The sequence below is a fragment of the Pseudochaenichthys georgianus genome, chromosome 6 (genome assembly GCF_902827115.2).
Source record: "Pseudochaenichthys georgianus chromosome 6, fPseGeo1.2, whole genome shotgun sequence".
In the NCBI taxonomy this organism is placed as follows: domain Eukaryota; kingdom Metazoa; phylum Chordata; class Actinopteri; order Perciformes; family Channichthyidae; genus Pseudochaenichthys; species Pseudochaenichthys georgianus.
In genome coordinates this window covers 28,792,959-28,813,294 of record NC_047508.1, presented here as the reverse complement: position 1 = coordinate 28,813,294, position 20,336 = coordinate 28,792,959, and the positions used below count along the sequence as shown (strand labels likewise).

Genomic DNA, 20,336 nt, shown 5'->3' with positions numbered 1-20,336 from the left:
TTTGAGTGTTTGAGACAATCAGACTCGATGACAGACAGGTGTCTGCCACTGAAATGTTGTAACAAAGCAGCATAGACGCTGGCCTCGGGGCATTGCTGCCGCACAATGCCACAGATTGCCCCTGGCGAGGGTAACATGATACCACTCTACACATCTCTCCATTTACCCCACACAAAAAACCCTATACAGATCTCACAGGGGGCCAACGCAAATACAGATTACACAGGACATGTTCATCCACTGCCTCTTTTGTCCCATACAAAGGCCTGAGAGGTAGGCTTTCAATTAGGCGTGAAAAAAAACTGCTGTATTTCATGTTGACGACTAGATGATATGACACTACGCTGGATACAGTTACAGTCACTACAGTGGTTTACATGACGCAACTGTATCGAAATTAATATTACCAGTGACTATTAAAGAGTGGAATAGTAACATGGAGACAAAAAACTATTCATTGGTTTCCCTCTTTCAACAGCAGCTTTCGCTGCTACAACTTGATGAATGTCAGATCTCAGAACAGTGTGTGGGAGGGAGAGGCTCGCTTCAGCTGGCCGTCTGGAGATTTCATCAAGGTTCTCAATTTGTGGCCATCAGCGCAGCTTTGACTGCAAGACATTTAGGACTATCCATTGCCTTTGGGAGGTCGGATGCCCCCTGCAGACTGGTGATCCCTCCCCTGGCTGTTTGCAGAGCAGCACAGACACTCTTTTCTAGAGAAGCCACTAGTTTTCTGTCCAAAGGTGATCAATAGATAAAGTCCTTATGTCAGAAGCCATGGGATGTGGATATTACCTGCATCACTTTAAACCAGGACAGATGGTGAGTTAAAGAGCGATTACATTTCTCAAGATCTCCCCTCATACATCAATCCTACCCTGTTGGTCATCATTGTTTTTTCAATTGAATTCACAAGTCTGAATGAGAGGGAATTACCAAATATGAAGCCACAGGACATTTGCTGCCCGCCTCGGCCGAAAAACTATGGAGTGACCTCTGCACAGATGATCCAACCATCTTCATTTTAATTAAAAATCTTTCATTGCAGGAAGAGTTATAGAGCACGGTCTGGAAAATAGTTGGCAGTGCAATAAGTGGAATAGTGGACACCAAAATGAGGTTTGATATAAATAATAAGGGGTCACATAAGTAATCTAAACAAAGTCCCCAGGCGTAGATATATTGCAAAGCTTGATGTAAAATAAGAAAAAGTAGTTGTAGACATATTATCTATAATGACTATAGGCCAAGTCTAATAATAAAACACTAAATGTGTCAAGAATGACAGGGTTGAGAAAAGGAATGAAACGTTCACTGATATGTATTGACAAAACAAAACAATATATAAGCTGAGAAAAGAGCAACACCTCAGAATGATGGTTATTGGTCAAACGATCCAACATATAGAAGTAGACACACTGCACATGCATATGAAGTAGTGCTCTTGTACAACCTGTTTACAGTGCTATATTGGGGAAGTGCTTCTCTCCAATGTTTATCATACTGTCAAACCGAGAAAAAAATGACCTGCATTTGCAAAGGAAATGATTTAGAGGAAAGGAAGGAGGGGGTATCAATTATTCCCCGGTGAAATAAGCCTTGAATGAAGGAGCTGCTGGGGCCAAAGGTGCTGCGTATAGCACCAACAGTTGTCAGCCTCACAATGAGCACTGCTGAAAAGCCAATCTCATATTGCAGCCTGAGAGGTTACCTTGCATTAACGAGCTGCCTTCCCATGGAAAAGCGCTCCATGACAAAAACAGCCTGGAGACAAGGGGGTGATGTCACCCCTCCACTGAAGCACTGAACCCTAACTGTGTACATTTCAAGGCCCATTTGTAAATCGCACAAAGACAGGAACCGAGCCGTGGCAGTATACAAGGGGATGCATAAACAATATTAATGATCATGTCATAAAAGACAACTACGATGTCTCTTTGTCTTTTTACATGACACATGCAGCAGCAGGGCAGTGTTATTTGACAGGATGAGTGCATGTATGTTCCTGGCAGAGTGATACGCACCACTTCCTCATCGGAGAGCTCCCGTCCCTGGATGCTGCTACTGTCCCGCACGGCCTGTTGGTGCCTCTTGCCCTTGGTGTGGCTGAACAGGTGCACCTCTGAGGTGATCTACAAACACAAACACAGCGGTCAGAGGTCACCGCTGCGGACACAATGGAGACAGAGGCAGGAAAGGGTCAACAGAGCCCCATGGGACTCTGGTGAAACGATATACCACATAGACTTTCCAATAGGACGTGACCCGTCTCTGCTGAACCTCAGTTTAAAGCAAAGGGAAGGACATGAAAGGTATGTGTAACAGCACTCCATAGATGACTGGTCAAGGCACATGGAGAGGCTGCACATTGAAACACTGTAAGTAGGGCTGCTCCATCATGGCAAAAATCATAATCTCGATTATTTGGGTCAATAATTGATATCACGATTATTAAAAACGATTATCCATTTACTTTGAAAACATCAATTTATTGGAGAAAAAAAAATGTGAACAGTATGTTTTTAACAGTTGATAACCCCGAACGTTAAGTATAATTCAACTGAAAAACCAATAATTTTTTATATTATAGTAATAATAATAATACAAACATAATCTTTTTATTTCGATTACGTTGTTTTCGTAATCGTTGCAAGCCATAATCGTAATCGCGATTAAAATACGATTAATTGAGCAGCCCTAACTGTAAGGCAATAAACTAACAGTAAATAGAGAAGAAATACAAGAAGATATGTATTTCTATACATATAGAAATGAGAAGACTCAAAGAGGTTGCAGACACACACAACAGTAGACAGAAATCATAAAGACTTTAGATAAGACAAAATACTCAATTAGAAATGTAAGAAATAGAAAAAAGCAAGCTGAACATTATTAATCTGTATCAGAAGAGATGGAATGCATTAATAGCATGAACAGTGAGGTTGTGCTTTGTACAGATAAGATGCTGTTTCCATTACAAACAATAACAAAATCAGAATACTTTACTAAAAAAGTTCCATATTTAAAAATACCTTAAAATATATATAGTACATTAAATAAGCTTGATTTGCTTTCTTACAGCGTCAGTAAATGTAATGATACGTTGCAGACTGGATGTGTGAATAAAATGTCTGAGAAAAGGCAACAAAAAGAGGCAGGTGAACAGCAAGCGATGTTGTTCTCCCGTCTCTGGAAACAAGCCCATTTCAAACGCTCTGTGTTTGATGTCATTAAATTAAGTGCTTGCTGCTGACCCATCCATGATCTCTGGTGTCAGATGCTGGCCAAGGTCATCCAACATTTTAACAAGATTCCCTCTTTCACCCCCAACCCTCCACTTTATCTGATTCTGGTTTGAAGACTCAAGGTGTCCCACCCTTGTTGCCGTGGTAGCCCATCTGTCAGAGATAAATATGTCTGCTTGTGGATTTGTTGCCTGACACTTGAAGAAGCATAATCATGTCCGCTCATAAATCACTGTTAAGAGTCTATGTTTAATCAATGCATTTAAATCCTTATTTTATAAACGCCTTCTTCCAGAAATCCTCTGAATCACCTTCCTGAGCATCTTTTTGTTTTTTCACAGTCTGCTTTATAACATGGTAGAGTTTGCCTAGAGCTGTTCTTCTGCAGCATCTGCCCTCCAAAGACACACGCATATAAGTTCAGGTGTCTAAGATATTTAAATGGAAGTGTGGTGAACAATTAAAGCTCATTTGAAGTCATCCGGATCACATCTCTCTACCATTAAAAGAGGCCATGGAAGTTGTATTGGGAGATTCAACATAGTACAGTAAGTATACAAGTATAACTTAAGCCCAGAGACTGAGGGGATGAAACCGTACATACCACCACGCAGCACAGGGAGCACTGTTTTTTGCGCTCATATGGTGTCAGTTTGGGAGCGTAGTCTGTGTTAGCATGTCGACCACTGCTGAGCTCGGCAGCCTTCTCCTTCCTCTGCTCGATCTGCTCCATATGTCTACGGCTGCTCTCGTCATGCTATGAAAGAAAGCAGAAACCACGGATCAGAAGAGAACTGGGATTACTGTATGGTCACAGATTGAGATGCAAGGTGGAATCAATTTACCTTCATCTGTATTTTCTTCTGGAGCTCCTCCATGGCCTCCTGTTGGGCAGCATTGAGAGCAGCCAGACGCTCCTCTCGATCCCTTCAGAAAGGATGTTGAAAAGCAGTGAGACATTTACACTACAAGTTTCAAATGTAATAAAGAGACGGTTGGTATTAAACAACCAGACTAAGGGACAGTTTCATCCCGCAGGCCATAAGACTGCTAAGCACCTGAACTTTTGAAAGAACATCCATAATGTAGGAGCCATTTCCTTAGATTATAGTATCTTGTCTTTTTAGAGTATAACCTGAGATTCTGTGGTGTATATTATTTATTTATTATTTGAGTGCGTTACTCTGCAGGTCGAGATGTTGCAGCATAAAAGGAGAGGTGCTGCAGCCTACTGGTGTGGCTGACTGAAGCAAACAGTTTTTAGACCTTGCTGGTTGGGAGCGTCACAGCTTGGTTCTTCTGCCTTTAACATTGAAATATCAGTTTATATGACAAATAGTTTGTTTAAAAACGTTTATTTATTTTTGCCTTTTTTGGAATAAACTATCTTACTTTTCAATCGCATCTGGACATTTATATTTGTTCTCTCAAACTACAAGCGTCTATTCGTCGGTCAGCCCCACGAGTGAGCCACAAACAAAGGACAAAAGACAAATGGATATCGTGGTCACTACAACAGTCTAAAAACGGTTTGCTTCAGTCGGCCACTCCAGTAGGCTGCAGCACCTCTCCTTTTATGCTGCAGCATCTCGACCTGCAGAGTAACGCACTCAAATAATAAATCAATAATATACACCACAGAATCTCAGGTTATACTCTAAAAAGATAAGATACTATAATCTAAGGAAATGGCTCCTACACATAACATTCCTCCGTTTGCAACTATCACTATTCCAATGACTTGTATATAGACTATTCTGCACTATTTCTATTTGATTTTATTTACCGTACTTTTCGGACTATAAACCGCGACTTTTTTCCCTATTTTTTTTGTACAGCTAACGGCCACTAGGGAACCTCTTAAATCTATGGATTTTACAGGTAAAATTAACCACCTTTAACACTATGGGCTTTATGACCGCCCGCCACCTTTAAGCGGCGGGCTCCAGCAGGAAAAGCTGGAGGCCGGAAAAGAGTGAGACAGGTAGCGCGCCAAAGTAAAACTGGAACCGAGAGACAGAACGAGAGCAAGACAGACGGACAATTTAGCTGCTGCGGCTTATATGCAGGTGCGATTTATAGTCCGAAAGTACGGTACTTGCACTATTTTATCAGTTTTATTGTGTTGCACTGTTGGAGGAGCCTGTGACCTAAGATGTTCATCGTCATAACTACAAATGACATTGTGCATAGTGAGACTAACTTAAAAGCCTTGAATCCTTGAATCTACCCCCGTATATACACTGAAAGGATTTAAGACTACATACCTGGCCTTCTCCCGCGCTGCATCCTCTCTAGCTTTCTCTTTGTCCTGTTTCTGCTGTTCAATACGAGCCTCCTGCTCCTTCCTCCTCATCAGCAGCTCCTCCACCCGCGCCTGCCGCTCTGCTTCAAGGACCCGTTTACGCTCCTACAGAGGAAGCACGAGAGCTTTATAGAGATGCATCCAAACTCTAAAATGACAACTAGAAGAATGAAAAGTCAAATGAGCACCTGCACAGCCTCGTCTCTGGCCTGCTTCTCCTCCTGCCTCCTCTGCCTGTCCTCCTGCAGCTCGTTCAGGCGTTGCTCATACTCATTTAACTTTGCCAGGGCATCGTGCCTCTTGTTTTGAGCCTCCAGAGTGTTGATGAAGGCGATTTCATTCACCTGTGCATATCATTTAGGTAAACAGAGAGGAGTTTGAGGGAGATGCCTGAAGCCTAAATATTGCAACCTATGAAAATTGTAATGAAAAGGGAAAAAAAGGAATAATATTTTGGCTAGAATCAACCAATCTGACATTTTCCAAATCCGCAGCACGCTTTATTTCGGACACATAGGCAATGTGTATTTATTGATGCCACGCAACACATTTTTAAGTGCCATTGTACATGTTCCACTTAGGTTTTTTTGTATCACTTAATTCATAAATGTAACAATTGTGTTGACTACATTTCCTCCTTTACCTTGGCCTCTTCTTCTTGGGCTTTCTTCACGATGGCCTGGAGCTGCACCTCTCTCTTTAACTCTGCGTGTAACAGCTTTTCATCCATCATCCTCCGACGCTGATCCAACAGCTCCTCCTTCCATTTCCTCACCTCTTTCTCCTGCAGAGAGTGAAGAGTGAGAAGCAGGAGTGAGTGCAAATAAAAACAAATAAAAAGAATAATGTACATTCTCCGGGACAACACAGACAATGGATCCTTAATCCATCAATTGCTACCCTCTCTGGTGTGAGCACATGGGGATTAATGCAAATACACACCACTTTTCCACACCACGGTTTCTATGTGGTTGATCCTGATTTATTCTAGGACTCACTCATCTTGCCATGGGCTGGAGAACAAAAACAAACTTCATGAAAGGCTGTTGATTTTGGCCAGGGGTCTCTCTCACGACTGTCTGCGGCCAGCTGGCCTGGACGCGACGGGAGGGGGTTGTCATATTTAGTGATTCTATCAGGCAGTGTGCTGACAAATCCTCTCGTTATGAGCCAGGCCGGGCTTCTCTTGCATGGAGTTTCTTCAGGGTGCTTTCCGTCAACTTGGCATTCTTACCCTCTCCATGAGCTTCTGCAGTTTGAGCGTCTTTTCCTCCCGGAGTTTGTCCCTCAGCTGCTGCGCCTTCAGCTGTTTCTCCTCATGTTTCTTCTTTGACTCAGCAATGGTTCTGCCAAAAAACATGGAAACAAATCATTCATCTCTTTGGTTTTCCTCTTCATCAACAAAGGCAGACATAGACTCTGATAAGCACTAGGGCCTGTTTAGAAGTTCTGGGTGGTAACCTAAAAAGAAAAGGGAGGCCATCATGCAGTAAGTGGGCCTTAGACTGTCAGGCTGCTGGGTTATATCCTTGTCAACATACGGTAGAGTCCGGTCGCAAATGAGTAGATTTAGGTGCTGTTCAGGAGGGCACTAAACAAGTAGATAGGCTAAATGTACTGTTGGGTGATTTAAAGGTGTTATGAAATAAATGAAGCAGCTTCATTTATTTTGCATATCATGTATTTATTTTTGCCATCTTTATAAATGTCATGTTTTATATGTTGTATGTGAGGGACTGCGGGTGGAAATTAGCTCAAAGCTCAAATCTGGCCTATTTACACTTGAAGCATTATTTGTCTTAAAGTGGACCTATCATGCTATATTTGAAACATATATTGTAGGGCCATACCTCTATAAAACATGTCTGTGGAGTTTTTTTTTCAAAATACCAAACAGCTCATGCATTTTAGCCATGCCTCATTTCGCTCTATTTGCTCTTTTCCAGCCCTGTTTTTGCAAGGGCTGATTCTGCTTTTGTGGCAGACTACAGCGCCACTTACAGGCCTGGCATATGTACTACAGCGTCTCCAGCGCTTTCGAACGGTCTCTCAATCCCCTGATAGGTGGAGAGTTGACCATATAGGCGGAGCACCCCTTTTCTGACGTCAGAACAATTCAAATAATAATCAGCTCCGCTGCAGCCCCGTTTTGAGAGATTTGGGTATGGAGGAAAAGAGAGAGGGTTGTGTTTTCTGACACTTGGTGAGTTCCCTGACACACCGGGGACACATATTCATGTATAAAAGACGTACAAAAGTGCATTTTGCATGATAGATCAAGGTTAAGTGTTCATTAATGTGCATTGTCCCTGTTCAAATAAACGATTAAATGAAATGAAATGAGATGTGCTCAACCAATCTCTGCATAACATTCATATTTTGCACCTCTTGCGTGATGGTGAGGACAATTTCTCGTGCATGTGGATCCCATGTCCAGGAGGCCGAGCAGGTTCTTCTTCTACGATTTCCCCCCATGAGGTATTCTGACGCCATGGCTCACGAGCTACAGGAAAGACAAGCGAGCAAAATGAAATGACGTCAGGGAATGTTTGCCATTAAAAATATTGAGTTTAGTTTTGTATCCAGATGTTGAACTACATACCGTCATAATCTGCCAGCATGTCAGTCCAATCTACATTGACTCCACAACCTCCATTCACGATGCTAGCCTGTGGTCAATTGTCAACACACAACAATGTAACAAAATACAAAAAATGGCTTTCTGTCACACAGAGAACAAACATTCCCAGTGTAAATAAACATCCTTATTCTTACAGAGAATTCACTTTCGTTGTCAGTCTCCAGCTCGCTGTTCTCGGCCTCAATCTCTCTGTTCAGCTGCTCCTCCTCAGCGATGGCGCTGGCGATCGCCTCCTCGTTGGCCTTCTCCAGACGCTCGGCAAGCTCCTCTTTCTTTGCCAGGACCTCTGCCATGGACTGGGGCTGAACACATGACACAGATAGCACCTCACACACACTGACATTTTATACTTCATAAATGGTGAGGTCAACACACAGATAAGCAAACACTAAGGAAGCAGAAAACACTTATTGTAATTTACTAAGCCTCATGTATGCACTATTTTTGAAATATTACAGTAGTAAAAACAAAGATAAAATACTCAAATAAATGGTTCAGTTTCCAGGTATTATGCATGCTGTCTCTCTAACACTCTTATGGCTTACCGGGGGAAGAATGGTGACCTCATTGTACAACTTTGTTTGTTTTTTTGCTTACATTATGTTGAAGAACTTTTTATATTCCTTTATGATTCCCTTATATGTAAATTATGTTTATTAAATATTAGAGAAACTGAAAATGCAGTGTATTACAAATACTATTATAGAGACAATGTTTCTATTTGTTGTAACAACGAGAGGAATTCATAAATCTCAAAGTTGTATAATGTTGATATTTCCAATTTGAAATAAAGCTTTCAATGTGCAGCAGCTGTAACACTTTGTTTCAGCTGCTGTGCGGTTGATTTAATTAATACTTGGGGGAACAATCCAAAGACTTGAGGGGAACACGATATCAACCCAATCACAGTCTGTACCACACAATCATCACAAGAATCACAAGTGAGGAAGCATTCAATAATCATGCAGTACACATGTACGGTGAGGATGAGGAGATGGTGGAAGGAGGCAGCTGATGGTTTAGCGCCAGGAAGTTGTTTCTTTAAAGTATTTGGAAGTTTTCATGACATGGCAATAATAAGTGAATAGCACAGATTACTCCATAGCATAAACTATTATTAGTCAATCAGGAAGCCTTCTTGACAACGTGTATCTTTTACATGAGGAATACATGGGACGATACAAAAGTTTTGGATTAAAATCTTGAACACAAAAGTGTTGCCTGAACAATTCAAACATTAGACTGGTGTTACATTTGAGGCCAAATTGCCTACACTGTAGTATTTTCAACATTTTTCCTTCACCACCTGTCAGAATCGGACGCCACTGAGAGGTGTAGTCATCCTTGATTAAGCAAATGGAGCTCTGTGTTTACACACTACTTGATGCTAAATAATCGTGACAACACCAGAAAGGCTGTACTAAGTAATGTGATTAGTTAGTATGTTAGCGGGGTGTGTTGAGCCAAAAGCCAGTTTTCCGTGTTACAAGGGTAGCTTTCTTTTTACTTGGCTAGATTGTCATGGCAACTTATGCTGCTGACCTAACATGGTCCCGGACCAGGTCATGTTCAGAGTTTTTGCTCAAAGAACTTTCACTAACTCAGTCCTCAGGAATTAGCGTCAGTCAGTCAATTTATGAGCACAACAGATTGACATGATGTCACGCCAATAAATAACTGAAGGCACTTGGAGTGCATGTCACGGTAAAGTAAATATGACTTGAATTGAACATAATTGTTTTTCTGACAGCTTTCAGCGACATTGTTGAATTATGCCATAAAGATTTGTATTATTATATTAAAGTGGCGTTGATCGATCAACTTTTAAATCATGCACCAAAAATGGTCTTTTGTGATAATACCTGAGTGAATAAAGGCAGTTGAACCACGCTGACGCGGTTTTGTCAGGCTTTTTAAAGCAAATCATCACTTGCTTCGTAGTACAGCCCTCTGAGGTAGGCGGATAATGTTTTCCTAAGATCTGACGCTGGGCTTGAACACAAACTGAAACTCAGTCCAGGTTCTGGAGCATTTGTTTGCACAGAATTTAGTCAAAGAAGAGGCCAAAATAACTAAAAGCGAGTTGCAGGAATATTTTTAGGGAAGCACCCTGGGAGCACTTGCTCGAGTACAAAAGTCCTCTACTCACAGCTATTCTTCACAGTGAACGGTGCTATAACAACACTACACAGAGCTATGCGGCATTGCGTGCACATTAGGTCTGGAGGTTTCTGTAGATTGACTTTGTTTAGGCGGTGAAGTACCCTTGGGGATCCCTGGCCCCCCTCCTTCGCCCTCCCTCTGCTCCTCCATCTCTCAGCACTCACAGTAGAAAGCTCTGTGGGGTCCAGCACACTCTCCAGTTTCACCGCTGCCATGGGAGTCTCAGCCTGTCCTGGAGCAGATGTGGCCATGCCCTGCGACGCGCCACCCTCAGCCCCACTGTCCCCCAAGGCCAACAGTGCACCATGCGCATCCGTCTGGGGGGGGTCGGGGGATGCAGAGAGGGTCACAGTAGGGACTGCTAAGATCATGTCTGTTGGTGGGTCTGGGGCTGAGGATGCGGGGGGCTCTGGGGCTTGGGGAGGGGAAGGAGCTGGTACGGGGGGAGGCGCGTCTTCACAGGGAGCGTCGACACACTGCCCCGAGTCTTGTACATTCTCTGCTGGGGGCTGCACCAACAGTCACACACAAACTCAATTAAAGTCATGCATATTTCAAGCAATACATGACAGCAATAACAAACCAAAAACAAATCAAGTCAAGTCAATACACAACATATGGCTGAAAACACAAATCATGCAGAAAAGCTGATACTGACATGCCCTAAACATCCAATGATGATCTAAATAAGCTGATATATTGGATATACTGATCTGTATTTCAAAATCTACCGATGGCTAGAACACACTCTTACCAGGTGTGTCTTGAGGCATCGACAGAGTATTTATTTCATGAGGGTGGAAATGGGTTTTCTGCCTCTGAAATGTCAGTGTACAATCAATCGCCTTAAAGTTGATATGCCCGTCTGAACAGCCTGTCTATGAATACCACGGAGCCCAAAACAAAAACAAATGTGGCTGATAAAATGGTCTAGAGTTACTCTGCGCCTTGTGAATAATTGATATTCAGGGATTTCTCTGGGAGAAAGACGTCACAAGGTAGTGAGCCTCAGTACCTCCATCATGTTTGCGTTCTCTGGATCCTTCTCCAGGGGGTCGGACTCCACGAGGACTTGCTGCTCAGTGTCCTTTTGGGTGGAGTCGTTGTCTGGGGTTAACTGAGGATGGAGTGTTTCCTCCTCCTTTGTTGTCAGGAGTGACTGGCCGCTGTCTGGCTTTGGGGTGACCAAAACAGGACTGACCTTGGTAACTATAGCAGCAAAGCGAGGTTTGGCAGTACGTCCCCTCTGGACCGTCTCCCAGCCCTCAGCATCCTTTTTACCTGGAGGACATGAGAGGAGCTGTGTTAGTAAAGTAAAAGAAGGTGTGTTATGGTACTCTTCATGTTAGAAGAAACCATATTCTCCTAAAGTGAAGACAGGATTCTTACCCAGTTTTTCTACCATGGCGGTGTTGGATTGGCTGTTGCTAGGGAGAGACTGAGAGCACTTCACTCGGTCCGCCCAGCTGGGGCCGATGTGCCGGCCGGCAACCAGTGTAGGTGCGGGACCACTGATTGAGAAACACACATCATGTATCAAAACAAACAATGACAAAGTCAACAGGTAGGATTTTATTCTCTCACCAGCTGCCTGTTTTTAGAAACTTTAGAGGTCTGAATACAATGCCTATCTAACACCCCGGCACTCTCCACTCTGAGATAGCTCGGGACTGTATTGGACAACAGGCCTCCGACATGATCGATATCCATTTCCTGCAGTATCTGATTACAGAGCGGTGCCCATATTGAACTAATGCTTCAGCAGTCTTTAACTGACACTTTCATCTACACCTTCCACTGATTCTGTGGCCAAAGAGTGAGAGACTCAACAAATCGCATTAAACAAATGCCTCACCATCAGAAATCAATGGCTGTATTGTTAGATAACGTAGTCTGCATTTCCTAACTCGTTCGAAAAGCAGGCAAAGTGCATCATTTGAAATATTGATCAGTTAATAACGAGACGCCTCATGATACCATTTTAATCAAATAAAAAGTTGATCTGTAAAAGAAACTAAAATGCCCAATATAGTTTGGCGCAGCATACAGGCCTTAGAGTAAAGAAGACGGTACAGGAGAGCTTACCCATAGTTAAGGGCGCGGAGTCCACCCGGAGAAGGAACCATTCTGTCTGCCGAGGGGCTTGGCATCACATGACGTCCCGGAGACATCTTACGCACCTCCCAGGCTAAAGACGTGGGCCTGAACAAAGTGAAAGTAGCAAACATTAATTAACTTACCCTAATTACAATTCCTTGTTGCCAGACTTGGCTCACACTTTGGCAAATCAGTTAAATGGCTGATTCACCTGCAGCAATTCATGCAATAAATGGAGCATGTAAAATATTCAGGTTGTCTTATTGATTAACAGTACGCTTTAAATGAACAAATTGGGAAGCAGCACTGGGAATTTCATTTCTTAGTCAATTTACGGTTACAGTGGTCACCGTGTTAAGGAGAAGCCAATAAACTCATGGATCTCTTTGAATTAAAGCCAAGACTATTGATCCATTCTGTTTGTGACTCAAAGCCAGGGACCAGACACCGGCACTTCCTGTTTCACCTCAGGGAGCAATTGAAAATGGAGAGTGATTGAGATTGAGAGATGAAGAACGGGGGTGGAAAAAAAGCAAGTGAAGATCACCTGTTCTGGGCATCTGTTTTCTCCAACTTCTCCTGAAGCTGGATCCAGTCTATGAGAGCTTTGAAATCACGAACGTAGTTGTCCAACATCATCAACACCTCCTAAAGATAGCCACCGGAGGGATTATCAACATAAATATCTAGAATGGTACAATAAACAATGCAATCAAATGGTAGGTTTAAAAATAAACAAATTAGAAAGTGACACACAAGCATCAGATTATACTGAAGAACATTTGTTGGACAGTTAATGTAAAAAGCTGTACATTTGTTATAAAAAAAAATACAGCTTTTTTTTTACATGTCCAACAAATGTTTCTGACAAGCAGGAGCTGGCCCACACATATTCCTGTGGAAAGGCAAAGTTTGAGAACAGATAAGGCCTTATAGCAAAGGCCTATCATGCACTTGGACTGACTCTCAGGGTTGCTAGGTGGTAGACCGCGTGGAGCTTTTTCCCAGAGCTCTAATGAAACGAACACAACTGATTGATGGGGAGCGTGAAGGGAGTGGTAATTGAGAGTAAAGCTTCACAGTGCTTTTAGTTAATAGACAAGTCAGGCCAGTGAAAGATGTGTCCAGCAGCAGGTCTGCTGATTAGAGCTGGTTAACAGGCAAAGACCACCTCGATGGCGTGGTGTTCATTTGGTAATGAAGGCTGAGATGGAGAGAGGTTTGCTGCTCTTCTGACAGATAAACCAACAATGAGTGAAGGCACCATAAAGTGGCTTTCAGCATGTTAACAGGCATACTTACCTAAATACAACCCCCACATAACATTTCATGAGGAATGACAAAATGTTTAACCTTCCAGAGGCATTGTCATAAAAAAGGATGGGCAGTTAAAGCCTGTGGTCCATACATAGCAAGAAGAAAGAACAGGTACAGCCTATGGTAAAGTGACTGACCTCTAGAAAATGATCCACTGTTTTGATTGTTTTGAAAAGTAAAATAATTTAAAACCAGAATAGCCAATTTCAGTTAACTTTAACAATCACATACATTAAAAGATATTAGGACATTGAACTGCTTTCAAGCAAACAATAACACTATGTACTTTTTTTGCCTGGTCCGAGTGATTCGTTTAATAAATCAAGGATGGGCTAAAGGAACCGTTGATAGGAACTAATTAGGCCTAAGGGGCTTAGGGGGTTAAAGAGGTGTGGACATTATTAATAAGCAAATATGAATCATTCTGCTGGGTGAACAATTTCCATTTGAGCTGGGAAATATATTATGTCAGTGTTGAGGTTTTTATAAAAAATTACGTAAAGCATAACAGTAACATCGCCTTATCTGAGAATCAGGCATCACTTCCTGAAAATGGTAATGTTTACATCCATAAGTTCATGGGTGAGAAATTGTTAGTGTGAGAGCACACAATGCAGATTGCCCACAGCTACACTGGGGGTTTGTGGCTGTGGGCAATCAGAGCACTCTGCTTCCCCTCCAAATGACTCCATCATCTATCAGTGTCCATTAAACCCAAGCTGGGTGGGACAGGGGATTATGAACAGCACCCAGCTTCATGGCCATTAGACAGCATTAGGGTGTAGAGAGATACAGTGGTATGGGGGGGAAACATCTAACAGCCAGATGTCTGACACAGGCCATGTTGATCACACCACAGGGAGCTGCACTGGGACAGTGACAGCGGGACAACCCCACCACAGGGAACTGGGTTACGGTACTGACCGCAGAACGTCACCAGAACCATGCTCAGCATAATGCGGCATGGCAGAAGGATCGATAAAACACAGGACAGGATGTATAATACGCCATGGAGCAACATCACAGTGTACTACATGGCGGCACCAAAACAAACACACAGACCCACAAAACAGAGGATACTGTAAACAGTGCCGTTAGTAAAACATGTAGGCCATAACGGAGCCGATATGCCTCATTTCAGCCAGTGCATGAAAACAAACAATGCAAGTACAATATTGTTTACAGCCTGTCATCCATATTAAGTCCAGTTAGCCAGGCCCAAAGAAAAGTCCTGTGATAATTCATTCAGCAGCGAGCCGTCAGAGAGCCCCTCTGACACAAAGCAGAAATCAAGAGGAATGTGAGCTGTGAGGGAGAAATGTTGTTTTGATCTCAATGTCCCCCTCTAGTGTTCATAAATCCTAACATCTTTCATTCCTGTTGGGTCAGTTAAGACCATGAACCCAATTGAATTGGCATTTCTACCATTGCTTGTTTCCCCTGATGTAAGCAGTCTCACCTTGCATTCTACCACGCTCTGGTCAGATTCACAGGTGACGTAGATCTCGTCCACAGCTCGACGCAGGTTGTCGAAGAGGAAAGCCCAGTAGCGTGCCCGCAGGTCCACCTTGCGGGGCTGTCTGGTTTTGGTGGGGCTCTTCTCTCCCCCTTTTTCCAACAATGCTCCAGCTGCAACAGCATTCTGTGGAGACAAAGTGTGGAGCAAACATTATGGTAACAATCACAAACTCATTGGAGAGTCAATCAAGTTTTTAGTGTTCTTTCTTCTATTGGCTGTGAAAAGAGTTTCCACCTATATGCCATATATAAGCAATACCAACCATGCATACATAACATAAAGGAAAACAGGGAGATTTTAACTTCTTGTGGCAATGTTGGCACCACACATTACACTCAAGAAGTAATGGATATAAAAAAGCATAATTAAGTTTAAAAAACTACAATAAAATACAATAGTTTTAATAGAACTCAACCGGCACAGTCAGCAATACATTGTTGTTAGTTACAATCTGTTTGTTGCACCGTTATATAAAGTCCTGTTTCGCAACACTCTCCTCAAGTATGTTCGCCAGTGGCGAGCCGTCAGGGCCCTCTAGGCCTAAGATATTCTACAAAATAATATTTTAAAACATAAAATTAAAAAAAAAAGAATTATATATTTTTTTAGTTATATTTTTCATTAGTTTTAACAAAATAACTTGATTTAATTGTATTTAAAATAACATTTCCAAATAAATAAGTCCTTCGAATCTGCCTATAGATGAGTAACACCTGCATCACTACCGGGCAAAAATTACGGCCTCGCCCACTTTTGGGGGAAAACAACGCTGTCATTTGAATGGCGGTCAATACAAATGTTGAAGTTTTTGCCAATCCGATAAAAAATAAAAATTGAAAACCGTGGATTTTTGGATCTTCAAATCTATGAAAATCGATAGCCTACTGCTATATTTAACCATATATCGAGCCCGATCGTCGATTTCTAATGGCTTAATGTAATTCTTTGCCTGTCTGGCCAGTGTAATCAGGTTCTTTGAAGATCCAAAAATCCACGGTTTTCTTACATTTCTGATCGGATTGGCAAAAACTTCAGAATTTGTATTGACTGCCATAGAGAACCGTAGTGACGCGTCCTAAAACCCGGAAGTAAGTTAGCATTTTTACCACTTCCGGTTCCTTCGACAAAAAGCAATGCAATTTCTCCATAGGATTTTGGAAAATAGCTCGAAATAAGGTCTGTGTTTGACACAAATTGAAGAGACAGATCACGTTTTGTTCTACGACATTAAATACATCAGCAGTGTACTGGCGATTTTTGAAGAGTTTACGTGTCTGAAAAACGATGGCTGTTAACAAGTGGCTGAATAGGACTACAGAAGTTGTCGAGGCCGTTGTACATCATTACACCGAACACGTAAACACTCCCGCTAAGTTTGTTTGCCCTGTTCTGCTTGAAAGCAAGTACCTGCGCTCTTGCAAACTGTTAAAACAAAAGCTTCAATTTGGACAATTTTGAATCTGTATTTTTGAAGAATATGGATCTTAAGTTGGCGTGAGGTTGAAGCAGCGACCCTGCTGTAGTTCCTTTATAGCATAACGTTAGCATTTTGCTTCTGGCGACTAGATTTATGATTAGAAAATTATAAAAGTAGGGTAGACGTTGATATTATCCGGCTCAACGAAACGTGATCCGTTTCTTAAATGTGTGTCAACCACAGACCTTATTTCGAGCTATTTTCCAAAATCCTATGGAGAAATTGCATTGCATTTTTGTCGAAGGAACCGGAAGGAGTTTACTTCCGGGTTTTAGGACACGTCACTGCGGTTCTCTATTCAAATGACAGCATTGTTTTCCCCCAAAAGTGGGCGGAGCCGTACTTTTTGCCCGGAAGTGACGCATTTGTTACTCTCATATATTCAGTTTCTGTTTAAATGTGAAGGGTTAAATGATAGAAGCTCATCTCTGCGAGTTACTGTGAAGACAGGAGCTGATTGGTGGTCCTGCTATGAATTCACAGAGGGCCCAGCTATAGTCACTGAACGAGAGAGTAATGTCAAATGACAGTACAATTGACCAATCATATCTTCCCTCTAAATGGGTGGGTTTTAGACTTTAAGACAAGTTCCGCCCGCTGTGAAGCTTTTCTTATTTCCATAGCAACAACAACTTCCTGTCAACAGCGTAAACTCGCCTTCAAAATGAAAGCATGCCAAATTACACTTAAGACATACAACTGCAATAATTGATATTCCACTGAAGCAGAGCCGTATACGCTGTGACGTAAGAACTCAGACATTTTTCGAGGGAAGGGGTGGGGGTCAGAGGGCCTAGGTATAAAAGTCACGGCTCGCCACTGATGTTCACCATCTAATTCATATGTTTGTTTTAAACTGCAAAACCCTAATACAATTGCTTTTCTGAAATCAGCTTTTCCCAGACTCACTTTTTAACATTATGCAAAAACATGGAGTTTCAAGACCATCTATTGTAGTATCAGGCTCAATAAATAGAGGACTTAGCTTGGTATATGGTGTCCTCTAGTGGAAGAAGATGGTACACTAACCTGTTTCTTATTCTTTTGCTGCCCTGAGTTGATCCTCTGGCCTCTGGAACTGCCACTGGAGTTGCTTTTGGACTTTGCTATATGGAAGAGAAAATTAAGGCTTATTTATTGATGAAATCTTAATAATGCTGATGAAGGTCATAATCACATGAGATGATGATGAACCATTTTAAACTCATCAGAGTAATGCAGGTTTGATTAGTTGTTGATAAATACAAATGTCACACATTAACAACTGTTGTGCACACCAGAAATAACCCTTGGAGTATTTAAGCTAAAAAACTGCTAGTTAAGATGCATGTTAACAGATGAGACACATATGAGACCTTAAACTGGAATATTTCTGGCACAAGCTCAAGAGCAGAAATGTGCCTTGAATAAAATAACCGAGCTGGCCCACAAAGAAGAGAGTGAGCAAGAGCAATAGTAAGACATATAAGAGGCTGTGGTAAAGGTTTCTGAGTGGGTTGGTCTAAAAGGAACTTTCTTTGATAATGTTATGGAACACTGCCATGATATATAGGAAGCTATATTGTTATTGTCAGGTTAAAAGTCACCATAAATGCAGAGTTGTTTTTCTTTTACATTTCAGGACTGAATTGACACAGTTGCTTTTGATGTCATTTTTTTAAAAAGCCCAATAAATAATGAATTACATTGAACAAACACATTGAACCACAGACTGGGGTCACTGGGCCAAAGACATGAAATCACCATAAGTAAACATCAGCAGCCACACCTACCTACGCACAATAAGGACCTAAACCATACACATATGTGATCCGCTCTATCGAAATCAGTCGGAAGTCGCAACAGCTCATTTAAAAATAAACGTGGATTTGCATAAAAAACAATTTTTTCGGGGTTTGGGTGTTTTGTTTGATTTTAAACAAACAAAGTCTTGGCTTTCAGAATATGAAACTTTTATTTCCAAACTCACACAATAAATACATTCTTTAAGCTTGTAAAGGGAAGATGACGGGCAATCTGCTCTTCCGCAGCACCGCCCCCCCCTCCCTCCGGCTGACATTATGAATTGTTTTCATCTGATTTTAATTAAACAAAGTCTTGGCTTTCAGAATATTAAACTTGTTTCGGCAAATTCAGATGATAAATACAACTTTGAAGCTTGTAACGGCATAATTACAAGCGGAGAACGGAGTAACTTAACGTCACTGAAGGCATAACAACTGAAGTTACCTACTGTAACCCAGCTTCTATGAGTAAATGGCGCAGCCCTCTAAGGCTATCGCTATTGGGTTATCCCTGTGCGCCCCCGCGCAGCACTGAAACACTTGTAGTCCACACCCACCCGCTAGGTGGGCCCCACCCTCGGGCCTCCTTCCGGTATAAATAGGAAGGTGGCCCGGCAATCTGCTCCCATACAATATAACTTTTCTTCAGCTATTCGTAGAGCCAGTGGGGCCCAGTGCTTAGAGGGCTGCGCCATTTACTCATAGAAGCTGGGTTACAGTAGGTAACCTCAGATCTATTTCGTATATGGCTTCGCCCTCTAAGGCCATCGCTATTGGGTTAAGGGCGAAGCATGATGTAGTCTGCGCCCCACTGGGTCCGCCTGGCACTAGAAGCACAGACACACCTGCTCAATAACACCCCCCTGCCTGTTGTGCCATGCGTAATGGCGCATCACCGTCCCTGGAAAATAGCAAAACATGCCTATCTTCCCGACGGGGTGAAGGCTGGGAACAATACATACCGGCCGCTGTGAGAAAGTAGAAACGAAGGTCCCACCTTATCCTGCGATCATAGAGGGGGAACAGCCGCTCTCTTCGTGTCAGACAGGTAGGAGAGCGCTCAGCTGGATCCCTGACGTCACTCACTCTGATCAGGCACTCCATACGAAGTGTGACAGAGTAAAAGGAACATCCCTCTCATACGAGGGGAAAAGGGCCGCTCTCCGCGTGCCGAGAGGCAGGCGAGAGGCGCACAGCTGGTTCCCTGACGTCACTCACTCCGACAGGACACCCAGTACAGGGTGCGTCAGAGAGGATAAAATAAAAATTAATACATGAACAGGGGGAAGACCAAGATGCAGCAGTGCAAATACCTTCCACTGCATTAATGTTCTCCGGAGGCTCCACCCCAGAGGAGACATATGCCTGCGACACAGCCAGTGTGACAGCCGTTGTGCAGACAGAGGTTGCCCGATCGAGCGCTCTCTATAGTGCACAAACAGGCGCTGAGAACGGCGCCAGGCCGCCGTGCGCGCCACATAGCAAGACAGAGCGCGCACGGACAGAGGAGATGAGACGTGGCTTCTTCCTCCGACCTGTAAGGAGGGGAGAATGAGCCAGCCAGGGTGATCACTCTTGACCTAAAAGAGTTGTGATGACCTTAGGCATGAAGCCGGATTAGGGCGTAAAACAGCTGAAATGCCATCTCCTTGGATCCGGAGAGCTGACGGAGCCACCGAGAGAGCAGACAAAATCACTCACCCTTTTCTCTGATCGAGCCAAAAGTAGTACTACTTTGGCTGAACACAGTTTAAGGGGAACCTGATCAGGTTCAAATGGGGCTTTGCT

General features: G+C 42.7%; 1 protein-coding gene across 4 annotated transcripts in view; it reads right to left on the bottom strand.

The window, feature by feature from the left end:
- Positions 1–20,336, bottom strand: part of scaper (S-phase cyclin A-associated protein in the ER) — a 65,645-nt gene that overhangs the window by 37,289 nt on the left and 8,020 nt on the right. For 2 of the 4 annotated variants that reach the window (XM_034084462.2, XM_071203507.1), the window contains exons 3-19: positions 17,794–17,870; positions 15,228–15,410; positions 12,999–13,099; positions 12,440–12,556; positions 11,744–11,865; positions 11,370–11,635; positions 10,519–10,863; positions 8,326–8,493; positions 8,153–8,219; positions 7,936–8,053; positions 6,785–6,896; positions 6,194–6,334; positions 5,739–5,894; positions 5,513–5,655; positions 4,091–4,172; positions 3,850–4,002; positions 2,025–2,132 (exon numbers count right to left, since the gene is read on the bottom strand). In XM_034084462.2, the coding sequence (XP_033940353.1) occupies positions 2,025–2,132; positions 3,850–4,002; positions 4,091–4,172; positions 5,513–5,655; positions 5,739–5,894; positions 6,194–6,334; positions 6,785–6,896; positions 7,936–8,053; positions 8,153–8,219; positions 8,326–8,493; positions 10,519–10,863; positions 11,370–11,635; positions 11,744–11,865; positions 12,440–12,556; positions 12,999–13,099; positions 15,228–15,410; positions 17,794–17,870 (2,459 nt within the window). The remainder of the gene's footprint in view (positions 1–2,024; positions 2,133–3,849; positions 4,003–4,090; positions 4,173–5,512; positions 5,656–5,738; positions 5,895–6,193; positions 6,335–6,784; positions 6,897–7,935; positions 8,054–8,152; positions 8,220–8,325; positions 8,494–10,518; positions 10,864–11,369; positions 11,636–11,743; positions 11,866–12,439; positions 12,557–12,998; positions 13,100–15,227; positions 15,411–17,793; positions 17,871–20,336) is intronic. The other 2 variants (XM_034084464.2, XM_034084465.2) reach the window with 1 other exon arrangement.